The following is a 25,325-nucleotide window of genomic DNA, read 5'->3' on the forward strand; positions in this document are numbered from 1 at the left end:
AGCACTTCTGATTGTGTTTGAACACTTGACACTTCCTCTCTCTGCCAGAGTTTGAAGCAGAATTTGTCACAAAATCGCATTTGAATGCAACCAGGTCGAGTGGGCGGGGCTCTATATGGTGAATACTGAGTATAAACAGAACTATGATACTGCTTCAAGCACGCGGGCGGTCTTCTCACCATAGCAGTGATGTCGTTCAAGCTCTGCAGATACTCCACTATACGGCTCTTGTGCGCCGGCTCCACCCGGGCGAAGCAGCGTACCGTCCTGCAGGCCTGGCGTTGCATGTGAGGGGGCAGCTCGTCAAACTCCCGCCCCGTCAGGCCCCCGATGAGCCCTGCGCCCTCATGCTCCTCTTCCTGCTCTGTGATGATGCCTACCCTGCGACAGATGGACAGGGCCGTCCCTTTGTTGTCACCTGGAAAATTGAAGATGAAGAGGGATGAAGTGTGAGATTAATGCTCGTATGGGTTTGACCATATGTTATCACAGCTAAAGAAAGAGACAAAAACTACATCCGAGTTCAGCCCATTTCATACATCTAAGTAACAATATATCACAACCTCAAATTTCTTGTGGTCTTGAAATGGTAAATGTAGGCGTTTCCAACTATAACAAGATATTGTGAGAGAGATACTAGATATCCTTTTTGAATTATTATTTATTTTCATATCAACTTCACTATTTAAATGAACATTTTTTTAATCGCAATACTTAATTAAAAATGTCTGATTAACCTCTTAGCACTCCAACGGCCCGTCAGGTCCTGGCAGCAGCGATCGGTATGTGCACACAGATGCTATGTCAACTTCATGCTCATATGATCCACCGTTTGAAGCTTAAATCCTTGTGATTCGACCAATGCAAACCATTTCAAGATACAATCACCACAGCGGATCCAATCAGCGCCTCTGTCAGACCAGCCAGTACAAGCAAAAGTGACGCGACTCACCTGTGAAGCCTCACAGTAACTTAATCCACCGATCGATTATATTCCAACAAAAACAGTCTTGTTACGTTGTCAAAGGTCCAGATGATCCAATCCAGTAAAAACATTTAGATAACATTTATCTAAACATTTAAATAAATGAGTGTTTATTTACTTGCCAAACTTGTGGTGGTCGATTAACGTAATTATTTACACTCCGCTGGCTGCCATCGTGGCTGCAAACAGGTTATAGGTTCATTGTTAATCATGTAACGTTACAGTTTTATTTAGTTAACATTAGGCTACACTGGTTTGAGAGTCTGGTGACTTACAGTAGTTAATAAGCTTTCATTAGTTGCATTGCACGTTACATGGTTGTGCTCTGTTAAGTAAAAAACAGGTTACAGTTACAGAATTCCTTATAGCTCTGCAGTATTATAAGCAACCTGGATTGAATGCAGCAGCAGATACAACATTCATTATAACCAGGAGAGACTTGAGACTTGACTTGGACTCTAGCTCAGAAACTTGAGACTTGGACTCTTGCTCAGAGACTTGAGACTTGACTTGGACTCTAGCTCAGAAACTTGAGACTTGACTTGGACTCTAGCTCAGAGACTTGAGACTTGACTTGGACTCTAGCTCAGAGACTTGAGACTTGACTTGGACTCTAGCTCAGAGACTTGAGACTTGGACTCTTGCTCAGAGACTTGAGACTTGACTTGGACTCTAGCTCAGAAACTTGAGACTTGACTTGGACTCTAGCTCAGAGACTTGAGACTTGACTTGGACTCTAGCTCAGAGACTTGAGACTTGACTTGGACTCTAGCTCAGTGACTTTAGACTTGACTTGGACTCTAGCTCAGAGACTTGACTTGGACTCTAGCTCAGAGACTTGAGACTTGACTTGGACTCTAGCTCAGCGACTCGAGACTTGAGACTTGACTTGGACTCTAGCTCAGTGACTTGACTTGGACTCTAGCTCAGTGACTTGAGACTTGACTTGGACTCTAGCTCAGAAACTTGAGACTTGACTTGGACTCTAGCTCAGTGACTTGACTTGGACTCTAGCTCAGCGACTTGACTTGGACTCTAGCTCAGCGACTTGACTTGGACTCTAGCTCAGCAACTCGAGACTTGACTTGGACTCTAGCTCAGCAACTCGAGACTTGACCTCTAGCTCAGAGACTTGTGAGCATCTCTGCTGAGCGCTCCCAGAAGCAACAAACCCTTCGTCCCTCTGCATGATGCAGATCATACAGTCTCTACTGTTATTGTCTTACAGTTATCTGGTGTATTCAGAGAGGATACTGTATCTGTGTGAGTTAACGTACTAAGCATGTGCTTTTGTGCAAATATAGTGTACATTTAGCCGTGCGCGTGGTTGCGTGTGTGTGCAAGCTTACCTGTGATCATGATGACTCTTATGCCAGCCTGCCGACACATTCGGACTGCACTAAGAACCTCTTTCCTGGGGGGGTCCAACATGCCCACACAGCCCACAAAGGTCAGGTCCGTCTGAGGAGAGGGAAGAGATGGAGGGAAGGTGTAGAAGACAAGTATCACCACCAGGTCATTTAATTATTTAGAGTCACTGGTGAAGACTGACAGGAGAAGAGGTTCCAGTTCCTGGTCGGCAGGCAGAGCAGGATTTGACAATATAATGTACACTTTTTTGCCAAAAGTTTTGGGTCGCCTGCCTTAATAAATGAATAATTATCCCCCCCAACCCTCACCGGGACCTCAAACAAACCCAAGGTGTGAGCCCGAACCATGGCTCAAAAATCGAGGTCTGAACCGAACCGTGGATTTGGTTTATCGTTACACCCCTAGTCCACAAGGTTTAGGGGTGTGTTCATGGGAATTTTTGACCATTCTTGTAGAAGCGCATTTATGAGGTCAGGCACAGATGTTGGATGAGAAGGCCTGGCTTGGCTCGCAGTCTCCGCTCTAATTCATCCCAAAGGTGTTCGATTGGGTCGGGATCAGGACTCCGTGCAGGCCACTCAAGTTCCTCCAGACCAAACTCGCTCATCCATGTCTTTATGGACCTTGCTTTGTGCACTGGTGCGCAGTCGTGTTGGAATATGAAGGGGCCGTCCCCAAACTGTTGCCACAAAGTGGTGGTGATGGCGCATAGATAAGATGCTTGCTTTTGGTGTGGGAGACCTGAGTTCGATTCCCACTGTGAAAACATCCACCTTTGTGTCCCTGAGGCGTGCGACCTCTGACATGCATAGCAATTGTAAGTCGCTTTGGATAAAAGCGTCTGCTAAATGATTAAATGTAAATGCAACCTATCACGGTACCACGCTTGAGTTCACTGCGCTCCTGAGAGCGACACGTTCTTTCTGCAGCCTGGGTGCTTCATTTTCTACAGCTGTGGCCACGGAAGTGATTAGAACACCTGAATTCAATGATTCGGAGAGGTGTCCTAAAACTTTTGGCAATAAAGTGTATATCTTGCACCTGACCAACTTCATTTCACTTTTTAAAATGATCTGGACACCATGAGCTTGAGCACACTGTCTGGACTATGTGCCCTTTTTAAGAACATTTCATAACCATCGTCACTGCCACCCTCATCATCACCTCATAACCAGCAAAGGCAGCTGAGTTCTCCAGTTTGAGAGAGTGGATGTCAGGGGGTGTGTCCCTGGTTGCCATGGCGAGGCAACGCAGCATGTCTCGGCCCGATCCCCATTCCCGCAGAGTGGACAGGAGCTGCTCTCGAACTGCCGGACTCATTGGAACGCGAGCAGAGCCGCTGACCCGGATATGACTGCACCGCTCCAACACGCTCTCTGGAGCTCCCTGAGGAGAGACGGGGGGGGTGAAAGATGACGGTCTCTGCATCAACTGGGTAGCCAAATGTACCGCAGCGAGTGGTGTGTAACTCACCTTGACAAACATCTTGGCTCCAGAAGCAGACCTGGTGAGTTTGTTGGACAAACAGAAGACAGACATGGACTTCCTGTCTCTGGAAAACTCCAGCGTCAGCTCCTTCCGCATCAGCTGCTTAATCACCTAAAAAACAACCAATAAAACACAGAATGTAAAACAAGTATACACGGATCGATGTACGCATCGAGGCTTCAGCAAGTCCTGCGTAACGGACACAGAGGTGAGAAGCGATGATCGGGGCAACAGCACTGTCAACTTTCAATGTGCTTTATTGGCATGAATGTTTAGGTAAACAACAAAAAATATATTACTTGTCTCGTTACTGTGTTTCACATGGGCACACACTTACAGAGCAACACGCTGTAGCTCGCTCAGCAGGGCTCAGTCCTTTCAGGTCTGTGTCGAACACATTCATTTTCTCCACTAGACAGCAGAGGGCGGTCTCTGTTGCCTCCCCCACCTTCTCATATACACCCTTTGCCTGGAGTGCACACACACAAGCAGCAGTGGTTAAAGCACGCTGTGGACTGTCCTATTTACTGATCAGTATTTGCGGTGACACATATTCAGAATCAGTTTTCACTTGTAAATGTTCCAGAACCATATACGGTCATCTGCGACGGTCTGTGGCGTCTCCGCGGTCGTGTCTTACCTCATTGTAGTCCAGTGATGAGTCATTGCACAGTGCGCAGATGGAGGCCATCTCCACCAGGCCCTCATACTGACTGCACTTCACCACTGAGCCATCTTTATAACTGGAAAGCAGGAAGGAGAGGCCAAGACAGAGCAGAGAGGAGGGAAAGGTGGAGGGAACGCATACTAATTAGAACAAAAAGGAAGCAGAGATCATTTGTGGGCTCTCATAATCCAAACCCATCCATAATCCACAAACTGTCAGCGGTTAAGTAGGTTAAAGACACTCACACTTCCCCTTCAGGGGCGTAAGTAGATCCAGTCACTGTGAACTCGCTCTGTCTGCAGCGCTCTCCCGACACACTGTCTACAACAAACATCTGAACACACACACATGCACACACACGTTGACACACAGTGCAGTAGCATTAGTTTAATGATGTTAGAAGATCACACCTGAGGTCGCGAGGTGTAAGGCATGTCTTTCACACATGGACTTCACTTGGTATAAACCTGGTATTACGTTCTGTAATCAATATTACTGTATTATATCAACATATGAAGGCTAACTGAGGCCCCATGTCATCTTACCCTGCAGACTGACATCTGGTTAGTGGTCAGCGTTCCTGTCTTGTCAGAGCAGATGACAGAGGTACAACCCAACGTCTCCACTGACGGCAGACTGCGGACGATGGCGTTCTTCCTGGCCATCCTCCTGGTTCCCAGTGCCAGGCAGGTGGTGATGACTGCTGGGAGGCCTGGAAGAAAACACGATAGGCAGATGCTGGTGATGAGAAAGGGAAGGATTTGAACCTTTTCTGTCAGCCGGTGAACTTCTCCATTAGAGCAGTTGGGTTTCATGTGCTACAGTTATTTACACCCACATTTTGCCAGCTCTAAGAAGATATACAGACAGACAGACAGACAGGATGTTTGACCTTCTGGTATGGCAGCTACAGCCAGTGCGACAGCAATCTTGAAGTAGTAAACGGCTCCTCTCAGCCAGCTGCCTCCATGCACCGGGTCATTGAAGTGTCCCACATTGATGGCCCACACTGCCACACAGATCACACTGATGACCTGCAGGTTACAGCAACACACAGATATTCATTCTGCAGAGTCCAGAGTGACCCAGTGTGCTAAAATACACGCCGAACCGCAGAGGTCCTTGCCTTAGACAGCTGTTCTCCAAACTGGTCAAGTTTCTGTTGTAGCGGGGTCCTTTCAGGGTCGGTGGAGGCCATCTCATCTCGGATTTTCCCAATCTCTGTCTGCACCCCTGTCGCCACGACAACCCCAATGGCTCGCCCCGCTGCAATGTTGGTACCCTGGGCAAAGGTCATGATGGCGTAACTTTAGTGTCAAACTCGCGTATTTGTTTTCATCACAACAAACACTGTCAGCAGTGAGCGACCTGAGAGACGGTGAGTCTGATCTGTGTGTTTGTGAACGCTTTGTCTACTTTGTGTGCTTGGAGCCGTCAAACGGAAACCTGAAATTGAAGCGTATTGATTTCTTTCTCTTCTCTGACAGCAGGTTCTGAGAGAGTTCCCCTCACATCAGTGTGTGAAGTCACACTCAGAGAACCACGCCAACACAGACAACATGCAGGTCTGCAGCCTGTCAGAGTGGTGGCGCTAAATAAAACATCAATCCCCGTTGTTCTTTGACCACAGACCACCTGGCGACCCAGCAGCCTTTGAGGTCTGAGAGATAATACAACACACACGCCTCAGCCACGGTCGTTTTCTCTCTCACACGCTACAGTCAGGTGTCACGTGTAAGCCTACATAATATAATTCATCACATCTTCTTTGTAGTCCCATACTCTTCTCATCTATAGCACCCTTTAATCTTTTTTCAGTTTTTATTTCATTCAATATTTTTTATATTTTGTCATATTCTCCACATTTTCCCCAAAGAACAGACCTCACAGAAGATGCAGGAATGATGTACGTTACTGCACCATATAAAACCCCATACTGAACACGTTTTTAATAATGCATGAAATGTCTGACACCTTCTTCTAGTTAATTTCACCACGTCTGAAGTGTATTGCACCTTTTGTTTTATCCACCAAATGCATCTCTTCATTTTAGAGGAGCTCTTGAGTGCCTTGAAAAGTAGAAAAGACCTGTAACTCTGAGCAAATAAATGCTTTATGTCACTGCAGAGCTCGGTTTTTAGTTTCAGTGACTGCTGCGTCAGTAAGTAAGCACTAAATATATTCAGCTGTCAACAAAATGAATATGTGGTGTGCAGACTGTTGTTCAGGCAGACTGTATCTAAGGAAGGGTTAGAGTCCCCTTAGGGTTAGAGTCCCCTTAGGGTTAGAGTCCCCTTAGGGTTAGAGTCCCTACGTGTTAAAGGGTTAGAGTCCCTACGTGTTAAAGGGTTAGAGTCCCCTTAGGGTTAGAGTCCCTACGTGTTAAAGGGTTAGAGTCCCTACGTGTTAAAGGGTTAGAGTCCCCTTAGGGTTAGAGTCCCTACGTGTTAAAGGGTTAGAGTCCCCTTAGGGTTAGAGTCCCTACAAGTTAAAGGGTTAGAGTCCCTACGTGTTAAAGGGTTAGAGTCCCCTTAGGGTTAGAGTCCCTACGTGTTAAAGGGTTAGAGTCCCCTTAGGGTTAGAGTCCCTACGTGTTAAAGGGTTAGAGTCCCTACGTGTTAAAGGGTTAGAGTCCCCTTAGGGTTAGAGTCCCCTTAGGGTTAGAGTCCCCTTAGGGTTAGAGTCCCTACGTGTTAAAGGGTTAGAGTCCCTACGTGTTAAAGGGTTAGAGTCCCCTTAGGGTTAGAGTCCCCTTAGGGTTAGAGTCCCCTTAGGGTTAGAGTCCCCTTAGGGTTAGAGTCCCTACGTGTTAAAGGGTTAGAATCCCCTTAGGGTTAGAGTCCCTACGTGTTAAAGGGTTAGAGTCCCTACGTGTTAAAGGGTTAGAGTCCCCTTAGGGTTAGAGTCCCTAAGTAACTAAAGGGGGGATAGAGTGGGAGATGGGGAATCAAAGGAGTAAAATAAGCAAAGGTGGGAAACCTGCCTGTTTTTATTTTCTATTTAACTTTTAAACTTTTTTATATTTCCCTGTTGCTTTTATGTTTTATGTAAAGCACTTTGAATTAGCTTGTTGTTGAAATGTATACAAATAAACTTTCCCTGCCTAGGTGGAGATATAAGGTAAATAATGTAATGTACTTTTGTTCAAGCGCTGTACTTAAAGCATAAAGTTGGCTTATTAAAAGACCTTCCCTTCCCTGAGTGTGGTTCTCAGTTCCATGCCCTCTGATAGTTTCATTTTAAAAAAGAATGTCTCGCTGTAGTTTTATCAAACAAACGGGAGGAAACAGTTGATTTGTTGGGGGCTATTTTCAGAGCGGGATGAATCCACATGTGGTGCTCTAGTGAGTATTAGGACGGTTGTATGTGGGACTGAGTCAGAATAAACTACAGTGTGTGTGTTTATTGTGATGAAGGCAGCAGTGAGACTCACTGATACTGAAAACAACAAAAATATAGAATATTGTTACTTTATCCTTCAAATGTAATTGAAATACTTTAACACATGGCTTGACTTTGGCAGTGTGTTTACTGTTAAATGCGTGTGAATTAAAAAAAGATGTAACAAATTTCATTCCTACAACACACAAAGCCACAGGCAGATACGGTTGTTGAGACTCACAGAGAAGAGCATGTTCTTCTTGTCCTGGTTGACAGCTCGAGGATCTGGTACAGGGTCTGTGTGTTTGAGCACTGACACAGACTCCCCGGTCAGAATGGACTGGTCCACCCTCAGAGTGGTGGAACAGATGGACGTCAGCCTGATGTCAGCTGGGACCTTATCACCGACTGGGGGGGTGTTGAGAGCAGAGGCAAATAAACTCATCTTAATTTCACTTTTCATTTTTGTGTGTAGTTTAGGATTACGACAAATGTGTTAGCATTCAATGCTGTATTTACACTTTATTTAAAAATCCTGTATAAATGTAGCATGAAAAATTCTTATAAACTCTTTTATACATCATGTAATACTTTTATAAAGCTTTAACATAGATTAAAGTTGTATAAAAGTACATCCACATCACAACAAAAGCATGCACAGTCATTACAACCGCTGTTTATTTTGGAGTTAAAACACAGAGAGTCGAACTGACGATTTGATCAAAAAATTCAATCCAACCATCTAATGAAAGAGGTGTAATGGTACCCACACACCAAAAACAGGTACAACTGTTCCCCCCTAAATATCTAGTTTGGCAGACATGTCCTGGACTTCACTCCTCACTCTGCTACTGGTCCCACACCACAGATACTGTGGCTCCAACAAGCAAAACACTTCACTTTCCCCTTTCAGTGAAAGCTGCAAGTTGTGAACTTGCTCCTGCACGTGCTACAGCAGTAGTGATACTTTCGTCAGACGATTCGTCGACAACCTTTTTTTCCCCTGACGAAAAAACGAGACGGCGACAACGCCCTAAACGCTGACTGTGACTGAGTATTGTTGACAAAAAATGAGACTAAAATGTGATTCATAAAATAAAAACGTTAATAAAATAGCTCTTTCTTTTTTTCAGAACAATGAGGAGACAAAATATTACAGGCCGTATTTTCTCCCTCTAAATTTCCTGTGCTTTGAATGCTGGTCGCCCGGGGCGACGCCTCTGTGGAGGATGTGAACTCTGGTGATGAACACAACATGCTGGGGAGAAAGAGGCGCTTAGACATCAGCTCCCCTAAAAGCGTGATTTGTGATATTTCAGGGGTCTCTAAAATATTGACAGCTGCTTTATTGCCATTAATCACCATATTTCTCTGTCATCATGGATCAAGCGGAGCGTCAGACTTGAGGCAGCCAGAGGGAACGATCACCGACCGCCGTTGTGTGAAGCGTGAAGCGTGTAGCAAAATGGCCACATGTGAAAATATTATTATTATTATAATAAGACAAACATGCCAGAGACTTCCACCGTCAGCCCCAGGCCGACATGCTTGCAGCTATTAGTGATTCAGCAGTAAGAATCACAGTTGGTCCCCCTCCTCCCCCGTCACGGGAACAAAAATTGATCTCCCTGAAAGCTATGTATAGTTCACACACTGATGTGGACCAAACTGCTAATCAAAATTATACTAATGAGTTAGACAAGACCAAAATGATGGTTAATGACTAAAACTAGACTAAAATACTTTTGATTTTCTTTTGACCTAAATACCCAGACTATTAGTCAGCTTAAAATTAAAAAATAGCATTCAGTGGACTAAATATGACACAAACTAACAAGGACATTTGACACAGGACTGAGACTAAGACTACATTTTAGATTCGCTGACACAGTGTAGCCTTGAATACCTACATATGTGGAAATTACACTATTGACCAATATGGTTTGTCCCAGGTCAGAACTAAAAGCTACAAAACCCTCTTTACAGGACATGCAGCTGGTTCAGAAGCTTGCCACCATCTGACCTGCTCTGCCATCATGTCGCATACACACATGCGTGGTTTTCAACTTTTCCTCCTTTTCAGATTTTACGATTATTCCCACGGCCGTAAAGAGCATAGACTGTGTGTTTCTTATTTTTGTATAACATCTTCATTGTATTGACCAGAGGTGGCCAAACATTTCTGATTGTGGGCCATACAAGTAAGTATTCTAAGTTAATAATTATTTCTATGTGCATATAAACTTGAATGCTCATTAGAGTTAATCATTTCCAGCTGATAATGTGTTTGTGTAGTGAGGGAGGTGTGGAGAAAGTGAATCACACCTTATATCAAGGTGTGCATGATTATTAGGCAGCTTCATTACCTCGGGTAAAATGGGCCACAAAAGAGGTTTAATTTACACTGAAATGTCAAAGATTTGTAAAATGCCTTTCAGACAGAAGCGACGTTTTGTTGCGAACAGTAAATAAAATAATTCAATGTGTTCCCCCCGAGATTCCAGGAGGTAACCATGTGTTAATGACATCGGGAAACATGCTTTATTCAAATAAGGACAGACATAAAGTATTAGCATTCTTTCTTTTGGAGGCGCACAGCTGTTCATACACTGCTTACAAGTGTGTTTATATGTGAGTGAGTCAGAGAAACCCAAAGAGAGCAGAGGGAATTAAAGAAAGAAAGGCACTGACTAGTTCGAGGACATGTTGGAGAGAGATTCCTCCCTCCAGCAGTCTGCAACAACTGAGCATTCAATGCAAAACAACTTTCTTTTTGACATATTAATAGTAAGAATTCATTAAAACTACTTGCCTCCCTAGAATTGTATTTTAAGTATTAACTTTTTTACAACTTATTTTGAATATGTTACGTCCCGTACCTAAGTTATTCAGAATTTGTTGCAGTCCTGTTGTCAGCTGTATTGTAATGAACTAATATTATATTATACATATTACTGTTTTAACGTTTCTATTCAATAAAGTGGTGGAAAAAACGGGTCACTTTCAAAAAGTCTTTGCTGTTGATGCATTCTCAGGTCATATCAATAAACTAATATTGGTATGGTGATGAGGTACCATTGCTTCCAGGCACTGGTTATTCATAAAAGGTGCACTTATTTTAAAGTAACTCTGGGGGAAGTTAATGTACAGTTAGCATTTCCCATGTTAAGGATAGAATATGGCATTTGTTGTATAGACTGTAAAGGACTTGAGGGAAATTTTGGGCGATATAAATCAAACTGACATGACCTGACTGTCCAGCAATGAAAAATCTCATCCATGTTGGTCCATTTCTTTTGCCCATTTTTCTGACTCTGGGGCAGGAACATTAACTCTTAAGGCTAAATGACCTTCAGCGTCGGTTGAACACAACTTGCCGTCTTGTGACGGGAGTAAATGTAAATGCTCTGTATAGCACCTTTCTAGTCTATTTGACCACTCAAAGCGCTTTTACACTACATCTGCATTCACCATTCATACACATTAATGGGAACTGTTGGGCTTCTGTAAATCACAGAGTACGGTCTAGACCTGCTCTTTTATGAAAAGCGCTGTGAGATAACTGCTGTTGTGATTTGGCGCTATATAAATAAAATTGAATTAACACACCTAAGCGCTTAGAAACTAACATCCACACAAATTCATACACTGGTGGAACAGCCCCCGGAGATAATTCAGGGTTCAGCATCTTGCCCAAGGACACTTTGACATGCAGGCTGGAGGAGCCAGGAATTGAACCACCGACCTCCCGATTAACAGGCAACCCGCTCTACCTCCTGAGCCACAGCCGGAGTCGTGAGGCGGTGACAGGGGGTCACGCACTACACGAGCTGACAGCGGCTATGTCGCCCGACGTGGTCTCCAAACCACGATTTGTCAAGAAAACACACGTGAAATGTGAAACGTGAAATGACGCGAACCTACAGACGAAACCGCTGTTTGTTATTATAAAGATGGCAACCACAATATAACGACTGGCGACCGCCGATCGATCACCGATTTACCCCCGATCACAGCCCGGCTGACACCGAGCTCGCACATCGGGCTTATAATCGTGTAGTGTGAACTAAGCTTTAGAGTAGGTCCACACCAAGCTGGTTAAACAGAAAAGTTACACTGTTTAAAAAACTGCCGGTCTGCAGAGTAACGCTTAGGATGACAAGAATGCATCACTGGACAAAACAGTGATCACATCAACTTGCAATAATGATCAACACGTCTTCGTATTGGTCCCAACAGGTCAGAAGAAGAAGCGAATATGACAGTAACAGTAAGTCATATTTAGCACAGCCTGTAGCTTTGTCCTGTTGTTCCAGCTCTGATTAGTGTCACTGAGTTCCCATGCTCTGGAAGCCGAACATTTTTTATATAGACACACACATACCTCTAACCCTGTTTCATCTCTCCGAGGACCCTGAAATAGCAGTGGGTATCTCACGATTCTACAGGGTTCTTACTGGCTCAAGATAAACTCGTGTGTGTGTGTGTGTGTGTGTGTGCAGGCTGTTACTACAAGCTGGACTGATTTTATGAGTGGATACAACTGACCTCAACATGAATCCTCAAATACAAAACATTTCTCACATGGACAACTGTTCACTGTATAAAAAGCCAGACCAGGAGGATGAGGTCCCATCTGGTCTGAACTGCTGTATCTGACAAGAGAAAAAATATTTAGAAGCACTGTGAGATGTTGAAAGCAGTTGTGTTGACCAGGTTAGATTTTCCATCTCCTCTCGTGTGATTGGTCCCAGTGGTGGCAAATCAGAGGCTATCCTGCACAACCTTCACAACCACACAGAAAAGCCAGAGCACTAAATCCAAACGCTGGCAGACACAAGCACCATAAAACTCTAAATGCACTCGAAACACTTAAAGAGAAAATATGGTTGCACTCAAAAAACACAAAGTGGTTGAAAAAGGTTTACACACAAGCTCAATGGCACATACAGCACATGTTAGACAGACCCTCTGTTCCGGTCATGTATTTAAACTTTCATGAATCTATACTGCAAAACATGTTTAGCTTTGAGATGCACTCCAATCAAATATTTTAATATAAGTTATTTTTTGTGTCTCTGCCTGGGTTTCCATGACGACAGCAGCCAGAGGAGAGGGCAGAGACGTACCGGCAGACACGCGGATCAAGATGTTTGCCAAGAATGACTAAACAAAGATGCTACAGTGCATTTCAACAATGTATAAACAACCATGCAGTGGACATGCACTGCGCTCCTGGCACTACCGCACACACAGCACTTCATAAGTGTCTATGTAAAAACATGTTGGGGCTATTATTCAGTTTAGTCTGGAATGATTGATGAACTAATCAGTGTCATAACTGAATAAATCTGTTGAGAGAGTGACCTTTGCATCCCAAAAAAAAATTTAAATAGTGGAGCCTCTACAAGATGGTTTAGGTCTGTAAACACAGCCAATGGAGCAGAGCGACAGAGCGGTCTTTCCCCCAAGAAAGGGAAATTAGGGATACCAAAAGAAACAAGTTTTGCTTTTTAAACAAAAGAAAGCTACAACTCGTTTAAGAATGGGTTAAGCTATTATCAGCAGTCGTTCAGACTGAAGACAGTCAGACAGGAATTTGCATTCATTTAACTTTGGAGCACGTTTTAGCCCTTTTACCAGTAAGCTAGCATGACGCCCGCAACAACCTTCAACAGACAGGAATGTTAATGCCAGATGCAGAGGTGGAAAGTAAAAAATTACAACTACTCACGTTACTGTAATTGAGTAATTTATTTGTGTACCGACAGTAGTTTTTTGTAGGATTGTACTTCGCTACATTTTCAATCACATCCGTAAATAAAAAAAGGGCAAAGAAAAACCCGTGACCACTTTGGCTTCAAGTGCAGAGAACAGCAGCTTCATGACGCAGTGCCAGCTGTGAAAAAATACTTTACTAAGTTACTGCTAATGCAAACTGACATTTCCTGCTGCTACAGCTTCACATTAAAAGCATTTAACTGATGAAACACAGGTTGACTTTTATTTTGAAGTAGTCACAGGAAATGCTATCTGTTTGTAAGTGAGATTAACACTCTCATTCATCAAAAATGCAGCTGTACATAACGATTACGACAACTATATCGACAACTAGTCGATTAATCTGACGACTACTTTTGTGTCCTCTAAAGAAAAAACAGTGGCCTATTACTCGATTAACATACCAGTTTTCAGCCAGTCGCAGATAATCTGTAATGTTACTTTCAGCTGTTAAATAAACAGAAAATATGAAACGACCGAACGTTAGATGACACGCGGTGAAACGTTACGTTAGCATGACAGCAGCACGGCAGAAATGACTTTTCAACATGAAGGCGATGAAGAAATACATTTTAACGGACTGATAACGTGCCGTGCTCGTGTGGAGACAGAAAGTAAACAGGATTTGCACGCCGGGATACTTTCGCTTCACGTGTTCATGCTGCTTCACGTGTTGAGCTGGCGCTTGTGCAAGGGAATCCCACTACACCGGACGCAGCACGTAAGGTGAGTCGACCTATTTACATAATCGATTACGCCAACGAATCGCCCCAGCCCTAGACAATAAGCTGCTCCCCGTCCACTTCCTCGTTCTTTAGCGGCTCCCCGGCGCTCGCCAGGTCCTCTCCAAGAAACGCTCTGAAGCCACCTGTGACGTTTGGACAATCTCACCGCTGATAGGCTTTCGCAACATCGCGTCAAGCGAATTTTTCGCCCAAGTTCAAAAATTTGAACTTGCGCGAACCAGCGGATGTCGCGACAAACGCCTCATTCGCGCCGCGCAGAGCGAATTCGCGTCTTTGCATTGACTTTGTGATCAAGCCGCCCAAAACGCTGGATTCACTTTCGGTGTGAACACAGCTTAATATGGCAATTATTTCAGATTAAAAAACGTTTACTCTGAGTAAATTTTAAATGAGCTACTTTTTACTTTTACTTGAGTAGATTTTCAGACCAGTAACTTTACTTGTACTTAAGTAAAATTTCATCAAAGTAATTGTACTTTAATTAAGTAGATTATTTTTATTCTCTTTCCAGATGAGCCACCATCATTTTCAGAGGGTTAAAAGAAGGACAAGTAACCGAGACCTGAGGAGGAGAGCAATTCCAACTTTTACATCATACTGCTACTGGTGCGTTATTCAGATGAAATTGTTTTTTTTATAAAAACAAGAACGCTCCCTTGGAGAGCAAAAAAGACGTTATTTCCCACTGCCTGCCCACTAGGAAGTGGTCTTACTTTGAGTTTGTTACTTTTGTAAGCAAACAGCAGCGTAGCAGCGAGCCGGCACACTACTGGAAAAAAAGTCTATAGACAGACAGGGAGACAGCTTCACACAGCATGCTGTGAACTCCCACTGCAACAGTAATAGTTGAACTAATCCATGTTGGTTACACGATAACGTTCCACTTACTGCAGTTAGTGCCACATCGTTAGCTCGCCTTCTGCTTTCAGTAACCATCTTTACTATCTGTGTGTCTTTCACTGGAGGCTCAGCAATGTGAGCACAGCTAAATGTACTGGATAATAACGAAACGGTTAGTGAGCTGGACTGAATATTATAACCAGATTGTGTCCACTCTTTATAACAGTCCGACCGCTGGATGGCTCTTCCTCTGTGTTGTTGTGACCGTTTTGTTGCAGTGTTGTATATCGTGTGGGTCACGTTACAGCGACTGAGGTGGAGAAGCTGTGTACCTGAGTATCGGTAAAACCACAACAAATCTAAATTAAATGTTAGTAAGCAAACAGCTATAGATCCGAGCTAATGTAGCGTTAGCTGGCTGCCCCGCCTTGCATCACTAGAGGCTCCACATTTGCTTTTTACCGTTACATAATTTCTTGCAGGCTAATCCCGGACTCACATAGGCGCCGCAACGCGCCCCAGGAGTGCAGACTCCCGATCGTATATCAACAATAAACACGGTTAAAACAGAACAAAAAAAGAAACAATTTCAATATGTAGCCTTCTTAACCAGGGTAGAAGCACAAAAATCAAGAACAACTTACCAAATTAACTAAATCTAAACAAGTCAGCAAAGTCAGGCAGGCAAGCTCTGCGTGACTTTCTGATGTGACTGTTTTCACCGACATCATCTGAATCTGTTAGGTCTGACAGGCTTCAGCACATTTTACCTTTATTGTTGTCTTGTATAATTACGTGGAGCCGGTTGTTTTGTGGCGTTAGTTGTCGCTGTAGTCAGAGAGAGGCTCGGGAGCGCGCACAGGGCTGAATCCGACCCTGCGTCCTCACATTAAAAGCAGAAAAGTGACGGAGAAAACAGGAGTGTGCTTCATTTCTGAGTGAGGTTAGAGCCCACTGACAATAAGGCAGTGAAAATTCGATTTATTAATAAGTAATTTCAGTGAAAAACTACATATAGCCCCTTTAACAACTGGCCTGTTGAAGTAGTGAAACATTTTACATAACTGATCACACTTTTAATGTAAACTCAAAGAGTATTTTTAAGAGAGCCATCCATTCAGAAGCTGGGGAGCTTTGGGGTCAGCCAGCACATGAGATGGCATATAGGGGCCAGATAGAAAGCATCTTACAGTTTAATATAGCAGCTTGGTATGGCAACCTGAATGTGAAAGACAAAAACAAGATTTCCAAAATTGTTAATATTGCGGGAAAAGTGACTGGCAAGCCACAAAAGCAGCTTGGTGACGTATTAGACAGTGCGGTACTCAGGAAGGCCAGACAGATATCTGCAGACGCCTTACACCCACTGAACTCCCATCTGGCAGTCGATTCAGGGTCCCAAGAGCGAGCCGGAACACCTAGAAGAGATCTTTTATTTCCCATGCCATGCAGGCACTGAATGCAAAATGACAGCACTTTTAAATGTGTTTTTGTAGGCTGTAACCTTATTTCCATTGTTTTGTTTATGGCACAATTGTTGTTGTATATTTATGATAGTACAGTGTTGTACTCTTAACTGTGTGTATTTTTAATGGGTGATAAATGTGGTGTCATTGTTGTATTTTTGTTTGGAGAAGTCGACGATCAATTTCCACCAAGATGGACAATAAAGGCTAAAAATAATAATCGGGTCGGATTTTCTGCATGCACGCTCCGAGCCTCTTGCAGACTCTGAATCTGAGCCATACACATAGCAACAACAAAATGGTGTCCACTAACACCAAAAAATGACACACAGACTCCGACACAAACTCCGTTTAAGGATAAAAAACGATCTCAAAGCATCTGAGTTACTGCCTCTGCACACACATCACTACAGCCTCTTCTAGCTAGCACTGACACGGTGTTCCACTTTTGGCGTGCCCTGCAGCCATCAGGTCATTTTACAGATGGGTCCTGTTTTTGAACCTCCCCGCTTTGTAGACTTCTTCACTCTTTATGCTACGTCACCTGACGTCCTAAAGGCTTTGTGAAATTTACCAGCTTTTCCAAACAATTAGTCACTCTTTAACACAACAGATTTTTAAGCCGGTCCTGGTATATTTGCTGTTGAAGAGTCAAGCGTTACCGACTCGTGCGTGCATGTGCGAGAGTTTGCAAATCTAGCGTCCCCATCGAGAAACTACAAAGACTGCTTTTTCCTCTGTTGCGCCAGTCATTTTTCTGAACTGCGAAGGTGAACTATTCCCTCATGTGGTATAAAAAGTAATATATACATGAGCTGGAGCTACTGTTAAATGTCCTCATTGGAATCCCTTGACAGAGAAGACCAACTTGAACTGAAGTATCTCTTTCAACTGTTTAATACTAAGGCAGTAGTAGTAAGCAGAGGGTTTTGCTATCAACCACAACATCCTCTACTTCTTGTAATGCTATTTGTCAACTTACCAGCGACTTCCACGATGTCTCCAGGAACAATGTCTCGGGCTCTGACTCTCTGGACACTTTTCTTGTCCTGTCGGTACACCTTGCCCATCTCTGGCTCGTACTCCTTCAGGGCCTCAATGGCATTCTCTGCGTTGCGCTCCTGGAGGACACGGGAACACAGAAAGGTTCTCTGAGTTTCTTTCAATTTCTGGTAGAAAAATCTCTTCCGGCATGGTTTCTTTCAAGTGAACACAACGGGCCAGATTTACTAAAGGTCTGCCTGGTATTGTAGCATCTGTTATGGGCGATTTACTAAGAATTACTGCAGAGATGACAACGGGAGCAAACACAGTTCCGGCTGGTTGAATTTTACACCTGATCCGTGCACTGCTGCAGCTGGGGGCTCTCCACAGCGCCACGCAACTTTCTAAACTCTTCCATCTCACGGAGAAAAGAAGGTATAGAATAATCTTATCTAATATTGTTCATTTCTCTGCGTCTTCTTTCATCACGTCTGTGTCTCCTTCTCCAACCATAACAGCAGCCATCTCTGCAGCTTCCTTTCAAACGTATCAAACACAGAAGCTGCTGCACTCACAGGAAATTGCCTTTAGGCCGGTTAGATCACACTGCGTGTAGTAAATAAATGTATTTGTAAGTTACGCCCCAAACTGCATATTCATTAAGGCCAAAGTAGTAAATGAACAACAGCTGCTGTCTTGCACTTTCGGGAGACGTCATTCGCACCGTTAGCAGATCAGCTTACGTGTTAATTTGCTGGTGATATCACGTTTGCACACGTTTTTACTCACGCAGACCTTTAGGAAATCCAGGCCAAAGAGAGCCGGGAAGAGGACACAGTATTATAGAGCATGAGATCTTGCGAAGCCAGGCCGTTCTGTTTTACAGGGGAAATGGTTGTAGCCACTGCAGCTGACGTCATCTACTCACAGCTTCCGAAACATTCTGTACCTACTACTCATTTCAACATCAAAATATGTGAAATGGGGTTTCACAAATTCTGAAACTATTCTGCAAGAGTAATTGAGTATGCAGTATTCCTGAAAGCAGAAGTCAACCTCAAAACCTCAAAAGACAAGAACAGAAAACCAGCCTCCACAGACCGTGCATTTAAATGCTCACCTGTTAGTATAACGCAATCCAGTTCTACAGCACCTTACATTGCAGACTCCATTATGATGAATCAACACCTCTAAAACAGTTTCAACAAAGAACGAACATTCATTCCAAAGGTTTAGCTAGGTGGACCTAAAAAGCTGACAACTGAGCGTAGGACCGCTCAACTTAAGGGCCCTAAGACACATAGATGAAAACACACACTGGGCCTACGAATCTAATCTAATAATCTGATTCAGTTTAGTAGGGCATAGGGAGATTTAGTAGGAAGAAGAAAGACACACAAAGCCCATGTGTTAGTACTAGTTAAAAAGAAGAAGGAGCAGAATGGCTTGGGTTCAGATAACCTCACCGGACTCCACCGCGTCCCCGAAAAGATGACTTCATCCTGCCACATAAAAGCTGCCCAGACAGACGCAGTTAGTCCGCTCAGCTGGCAGCTTAGAGAACCTTGTGAATTTCATTAAAACTGTAAATATCTATACATTCTTGATTAAAAGCCATGTGAAATCTCTTTTCCCTTTCGTCTCCTCAATTAGTGTGTGTTTCCAAAACATCTCTGGTGAATCTCGCGCGCTCGACTCAACCTAAGCAACTAATCTTTTTCCCCACTACTAACACACACACACACACAAAGACAAGCCTCGCTGTAACCTTCCTCTGTTCCAGGATGAACTTTCCTTATAAGCCGTTCAGTCGCTCACTTGAAAAACAGTGATCGGTCTCAGTCAGACCAAATGAATCCAGGCTCGGCTTTAATTTAAATCCAGCAAGTAACAACATAATTCTGGTAGACTGCAACCTTGCGTATTTCCCCTACATGTGGCCATAGTGGCTCTCTGTCACGCTAACTTTGCACTCATCACCTCTGTTCTAGAGATTCGGGGGAAACGTGCGCTGGGGGAAGCTGCACGAGCCTCACAGAGCTTCTAAAATAAAGACGAATCATAGTAGCACCCTCGTATATCCATGGAGGAACTTTGTAGTTTATCTCTGAAAGGTAGAATATAGCATAAAGCCTGATACGGCCTGATCACATTCAGTGCATAACTGGTGAAATCTACACTCCCGTTAACTCCTTGTGTCAAGTAGAAATGTAGCTTGAAGCTATTCTGTTTTACATTAGAGGCGTAAAATAATACATTTGGGGAATCTTTGGGTTGATTAAAACATTTTCACACATCATAACAACGTTTTAAGACTCATTAATATAATATTAATTGCCTTGATATATGATTGTCAGTCTACAAAACCTTCACACACGCTGTTTACCTGCCACACTCCTACAATGGCATTGGCGATGAGGATGAGGAGGATGACTAAGGGTTCAACAAAGGCTGTGATTGTCCCGACCCCTTCTTCGAACCAAGCCAGGGTCTGTGAGACAAAAGACAAGATGTGTGTTCACTGTGGCTCTGGGTTCCAAAGTGCTTTACAGGGATGGAGGCAGCATTATAATAATAATAACTTTATTTGTATAGCACTTTTCAAAACCAAGTGCTGTACAGTGAAACAAACATGATCCATACTTAAAAATCTAAATGAAAATAAAATAAATCAATAAAATCAGCATTAATAAAACAAACAACAACAACAACAATAATAATAATAATAATAATAATAATAATTATTATTATATTATTATTATAAATTAATAATAATTATAAAGCGACAAAAACAGTTCAAAACAACAGTTACAAAGGTTAAAAGGAGCATTAAAAGAGCAAACAATTGCTCAATAAAAATAGAAACAATAAAAACCAAACAATCCCAGGGCGAGCATGAGAACTCATGTACAGAAACGCACAGTCCAGACCAACTCCTGATTACTTGTATTTGTGATTGCGTATGTGTTTACATGTGTTGTGTTTCCTTACAAAGGAGATGCACGCAGCCAGCAGCAAGATTCGCACCAACAGATCCTCAAACTGCTCCAGGACCAGTTGCCAGAGTGACTTCCCTGCACAGGGAACACAATGAGCATAAAGAAAAAAAGACAGACTTTGATTTAGACGAGCTCATGATGACGAAAGAAAGAAAAGAAAGAGAACAGGACATCATAAAACAGATAGCTCACCCTCTTCAGCTGGCAATTCTGTGAGTAAAGAAAGAGTGAAAGCAGAGAGGACAGAGGAAAAGAAAAAGACATCATCAGCCCTGGTGCTTGGTTTCAGCAGGGATCAGTTATTTTTTGCTAACACTTGAACACTGTGCAGATACTTAAAACAATATATAAAGGATATGTCGCAGATTGACAGCACAGTACAGTAAATGTACACAATCCATCAATGAGAATCCTTCAGCATTTTATTATAATGATGGTTATCAGTTTTGTTCCTCAGCATCACAGCCATTTAAACATTGTCACTACTGTGCGGCTACAGTGATCAGCCAGCTTGTTTGGAAGAAATTTAACTTGTACCATTGGGTCCCCATCTCTCCCTGTTCTTCTTCAGCTGCTCGCAGCTCAGACCTGTGGACTCATTTACGCTGAAGAAGCCCAAAACCTCCTCCACCGTCTTCGTGTGAGCATTATCCATCACTATGAAGGCAGAAGGAGAGAGAACATCAACAACCTTCTTCGGAACGGAAATATCACAGTCGGTCTTCAAAAGAATCATCCTTCTTCACAGCCTGGATAAAAACTTCCTCCTGGAGGATAATAGCAAACATTATTTTGTGTTTATTTTATTTAATTTCCCACATCTTAAAGGTCCAGTGTGTGATTTTTCTGAGGATCTATTGACAGGAATGCAAAATAAGATCCTGTGGTGTATAAAGACCTTCCATAAAGAACCGTTATGACATTTATATCTACATAACCGCGGGTCTATGCCATTTAAGGGAGAGATTGCAATCTTTATATCAGGAACATTTCTGGTTGTTTATTTCTAACTGCAGTGCGCTACAGGGGGCAGCACAGCTTCCACTGCTTGACTGTAAGACTGCTCACCAAGAAGATGCATTCATGCGAGAAGCGGAAAGTAACGGAGAAAGAGGCGACCAGCAGAACGGCTTTTGTTTTTACAAGTTTTGTACGCTTTTGAATCACTAAATACACTTTTGAGCGGTTCTGAGACGAGAAATCAACTGTCAGCAGTTTTACCAAAGTTGATGGCGAATCGAAAATGTGCTCAAACGTTTTCGGTGTTGAGAAGCTGCACAAGTGGGGTTACTGGAAAACATTGTCGTCTGATAGGTCACAGATTTTGGTGTGACACCGGCCGGTGCCAGTCCCGCCCACAGAGCGCTCTGGTCCCAGTTACCACTGCAGCAGAGGGAAGGCAGTGTTTCCTATACGTTCATTTATTTGTGGCGGCCCGCCACAATAACAACGCTGCCCGCCACATACTGATTTTAGTTTTTATTTTATTTTACCAGGCCTATTTAAAATCTTATTTGATTGCAGATGAGCGCCGTGGCAGATCAGTCGACTATGAAAATAGTCATTTACCATTTAGTTTTTCTGAAGACACTTTTTGTCCTGTGTCGGCTACCGTTGTATCCTACGCGCTTCGAAATGGGGAGGGAGTGGCGAGTGAGCAATTCGCAACTCTCACCACTAGATGTCACTAAAACCTACACACTTTAAAACACCTGCTACTGGAATCCTTGCAATATTCCAATGCAGAGGTCACTAATAGGCGGACCGCGGTCCGGATCCGGACCCAGCCGCTGTCCCCCCACCGGACCGCCGACCTACAGCAGATTTATTATTGAGACTCACCCCCTCGTGACGGAGCGTTTCTATTTTAACCCGCGCAGCTTTTCTTGCATTTACTGTACTTGTTTAGCGGCCCAGGAAACTCACAGGCCAATCGCATGTGCTCCAATCGTCTCATGTGACGCTGCTCAGCCAATCAAATCTGTGCATTGACGCTTGCGAGTCGAGTCCGCGAGATTCACCAGAGACGTTTTGGAAACACACACGAATTGAGGAGACGAAAGATTTAATCAATTTTCGCTGTGCACTCTAAACCCATTGATGATTAAAAGTTGTACAAACGGTTATTATCAGTCGACCAGTTTGCCCGTGGCGTGCTGTCAAAAATCGATGATTCGCCATGAAACAGGAAGTTGTTGTAACTTCAGCATGCATGCTCACATCTGCACCAAATTTGGAATACATTATAAGAGTCGCGCCCTGAACACACCCACATGCCAATATTCACTCAAAGACATAGCGCCACCTGCTGGCAACAGGAAATGACACGTTTTATGTTGTAATGTACTGCTACTGTCCCAGAAAGCCCTCAACACATCGATGAAGCCTTGTTGTAAAACTCATGAGTTTGCAGTTAATGGCGTGTCCGTGGCGTGGCGGCAAATTCCACGCTTCGCCATGACACAGGAAGTTGTTGTAACTTGACTGTACATGATCAGATCAGATCAGATTTACACGTTTATTAAGAGTCCCGCCCTGATCACATGTACATGCCGACATTCACAAACAGTCGCAGCGCCACCTGCTGGCAACAGGAAGCGACCTTTAATGAAGCAGCCCCCACAGCACGGTTTACCTACACGAAATTTCTGTGGCACATGTATCATGTCCACAAGTACCAAAAAGCCTCTTGGATCGATGCCCTAAACCCAACAGGAAGTCGGCCATTTTGAATTTTGTGGTAATTTTGGGATGATTTACACACTCCGTACTTTAACGAACTCCTGTTACAGAATTAGTCCGACCGACTTCAGGTTTTCACTGTCTAGTCTAATCCCACTGACGATTAAAAGTTGTACAAACAGTGAGTTTTCGGGAAACGGCGTGCCCGTGGCGTGGCGTCCAAAATCAATGATTCGCCATGAAACAGGAAGTTGTTGTAACTTCAGTCTACATGCTCACAGCTGCACCAAACCAAATGCAAGGGACCCGCCCAACGCTGCTTGCAGCTTTAATTAGAGTAGTTATTATTTATTATCCCCTTGTGATGTGAAAACAGACTGAAATATTATTTGATTTGACAGTCCGGTGTTGACTAAAAACACATGTTAATACAACTATACATTATGGCACTGAAAGATAACGCAAGTTAGTCGTTTTGAGGTTCCAGACCTTTGCTTCGGGAAATTTTCTCTAACTGGACCTCTTTGAATTCTAACTGAATACCTAGTGCTTACAGCCTTACAGCATTAGCTAGCAACCACACAAACTGGCAGCCACAGAGACAAACAGACCTCAAGGACCACAGGGAGGCTCTGAGAATACCTCAGAGACAACGAGTGTTTGTAGGATCAGCTTCTCTACTTGGCTTCGGGCTTCCTCATATGGCTCCAAGCTCTTTTTGACAATTAAAGGCACTCCTGCCTCTTGACAAAACAGTTAGGCCTACCTGTTCGAACAAGCATTTTAACTTAGGGGGCACTTGTCAAAATCTAATGAACACTTCAGGCTAGTTTTCATGCATTTAAACAATAATGTAATGTAATGTTCCCATGATCTCTTTCTACCACTAGTGTGTAATCGAGCAGGCTGCAATAACTCAAAAATCATATAATACATCATGTAATAAGTGATTCATGTTGTCTGTGCCGAATTTATCACAACGCTCTATCCTTTTTTTACTAAGTGTGCATGTAACAGGTGAAGGAGAAAACAGTGAAAATACACACTCTCTGGATCGTGAAGGCCCTGCGCCAGGTTGTAAGAAACAGCCCTGTGTCTAAACTCCTGGAGGGTTTGTCCTTAAAATCACAGATTCCATCTGCAAATCACAACATTCAGCCTCCTCCACCCGTGTGTCGCACAGGAGCGACGCAGCAGCGTCAGGCTGACGCACTGGCGGTGCACTAAACAATAATGATGACACGTCCGGTCACTGGCTCACCGTTAAATGTAGCGTTAGCCTAAACCCTGGTTAGATGCATGACATAACGACATGTTGCACACGGCTGATGAGACGGGCCCGCTATTTGATATGACTGCAAAATTAACTGCTCATACGCTGAGACGTCGTGCGTCACACGACAGGTGAAACATCTTAACAAGCTAAAGTGCTTGAGCCATAAAACAGCTGCTGACTTCCACGGATGTCCCTGTATGTGAGCGGCGGGCTAACGTTAGGCAGCTAGCGTCCCGTTGTACCGGTAATCCCCCGGAGAGGAGCAGGTCGCTTACCGCAGCGCTCCGTACGCCCGTGTGTCGTGTGTCTGCGCTCCTTACGGTTCCAGCAAGACAACGTTATCACAGCACCATGCGTAACTCAGCTGCTCACGGCAAAGAACAGAAAGCAGCACAATATTAAGAATAGTTTTTCAGCTGGCTATCTGTTATTATACTATGACAGACGAAGGAAAAGTCGTCAGGTGATGTTTCCATGAAGCATCATCTGATTCTCCAGAGTGGTAAAAATGTTGTCGTTGGAAAATTAAGGCTTATTGAAGCGCTCCGTGTAATCCGGCTGCAGTGAGAGTCAGAAAGCTACAGGCTTCAGCATCCGAGACCAAGAAAACACAGTCACACCGACAGCTTCCGGTCTCAGCTTTCAAAGTAAAGATCCGT

At 43.6% G+C, this 25,325-nt stretch overlaps 1 protein-coding gene across 2 annotated transcripts in view; it reads right to left on the reverse strand.

The window, feature by feature from the left end:
- The window catches only part of si:dkey-28b4.8 (sarcoplasmic/endoplasmic reticulum calcium ATPase 2), a 38,065-nt gene extending 12,740 nt beyond the window's left edge, over positions 1-25,325 (reverse strand). The window contains exons 1-17 of one of the 2 annotated variants that reach the window (XM_038714642.1): positions 24,942-25,325; positions 21,246-21,365; positions 20,901-20,918; positions 20,701-20,783; positions 20,096-20,200; positions 17,708-17,846; positions 8,134-8,300; positions 5,638-5,793; positions 5,404-5,545; positions 5,057-5,223; positions 4,757-4,845; positions 4,485-4,587; positions 4,182-4,313; positions 3,830-3,955; positions 3,521-3,742; positions 2,335-2,446; positions 180-418 (exon numbers count right to left, since the gene is read on the reverse strand). In XM_038714642.1, the coding sequence (XP_038570570.1) occupies positions 180-418; positions 2,335-2,446; positions 3,521-3,742; positions 3,830-3,955; positions 4,182-4,313; positions 4,485-4,587; positions 4,757-4,845; positions 5,057-5,223; positions 5,404-5,545; positions 5,638-5,793; positions 8,134-8,300; positions 17,708-17,846; positions 20,096-20,200; positions 20,701-20,783; positions 20,901-20,918; positions 21,246-21,363 (2,118 nt within the window). In that variant the 5' untranslated portion in view covers positions 21,364-21,365; positions 24,942-25,325. Of the gene's footprint in view, positions 1-179; positions 419-2,334; positions 2,447-3,520; positions 3,743-3,829; positions 3,956-4,181; positions 4,314-4,484; positions 4,588-4,756; positions 4,846-5,056; positions 5,224-5,403; positions 5,546-5,637; positions 5,794-8,133; positions 8,301-17,707; positions 17,847-20,095; positions 20,201-20,700; positions 20,784-20,900; positions 20,919-21,245; positions 21,366-24,941 lie in introns of those variants that run through there. The other variant, XM_038714644.1, reaches the window with a different exon arrangement.

The sequence above is a fragment of the Micropterus salmoides genome, unplaced genomic scaffold (genome assembly GCF_014851395.1).
Source record: "Micropterus salmoides isolate LMB-PRFRI ecotype aquatic unplaced genomic scaffold, ASM1485139v1 Ms_hic_scaffold_12, whole genome shotgun sequence".
NCBI lineage: Eukaryota > Metazoa > Chordata > Actinopteri > Centrarchiformes > Centrarchidae > Micropterus > Micropterus salmoides.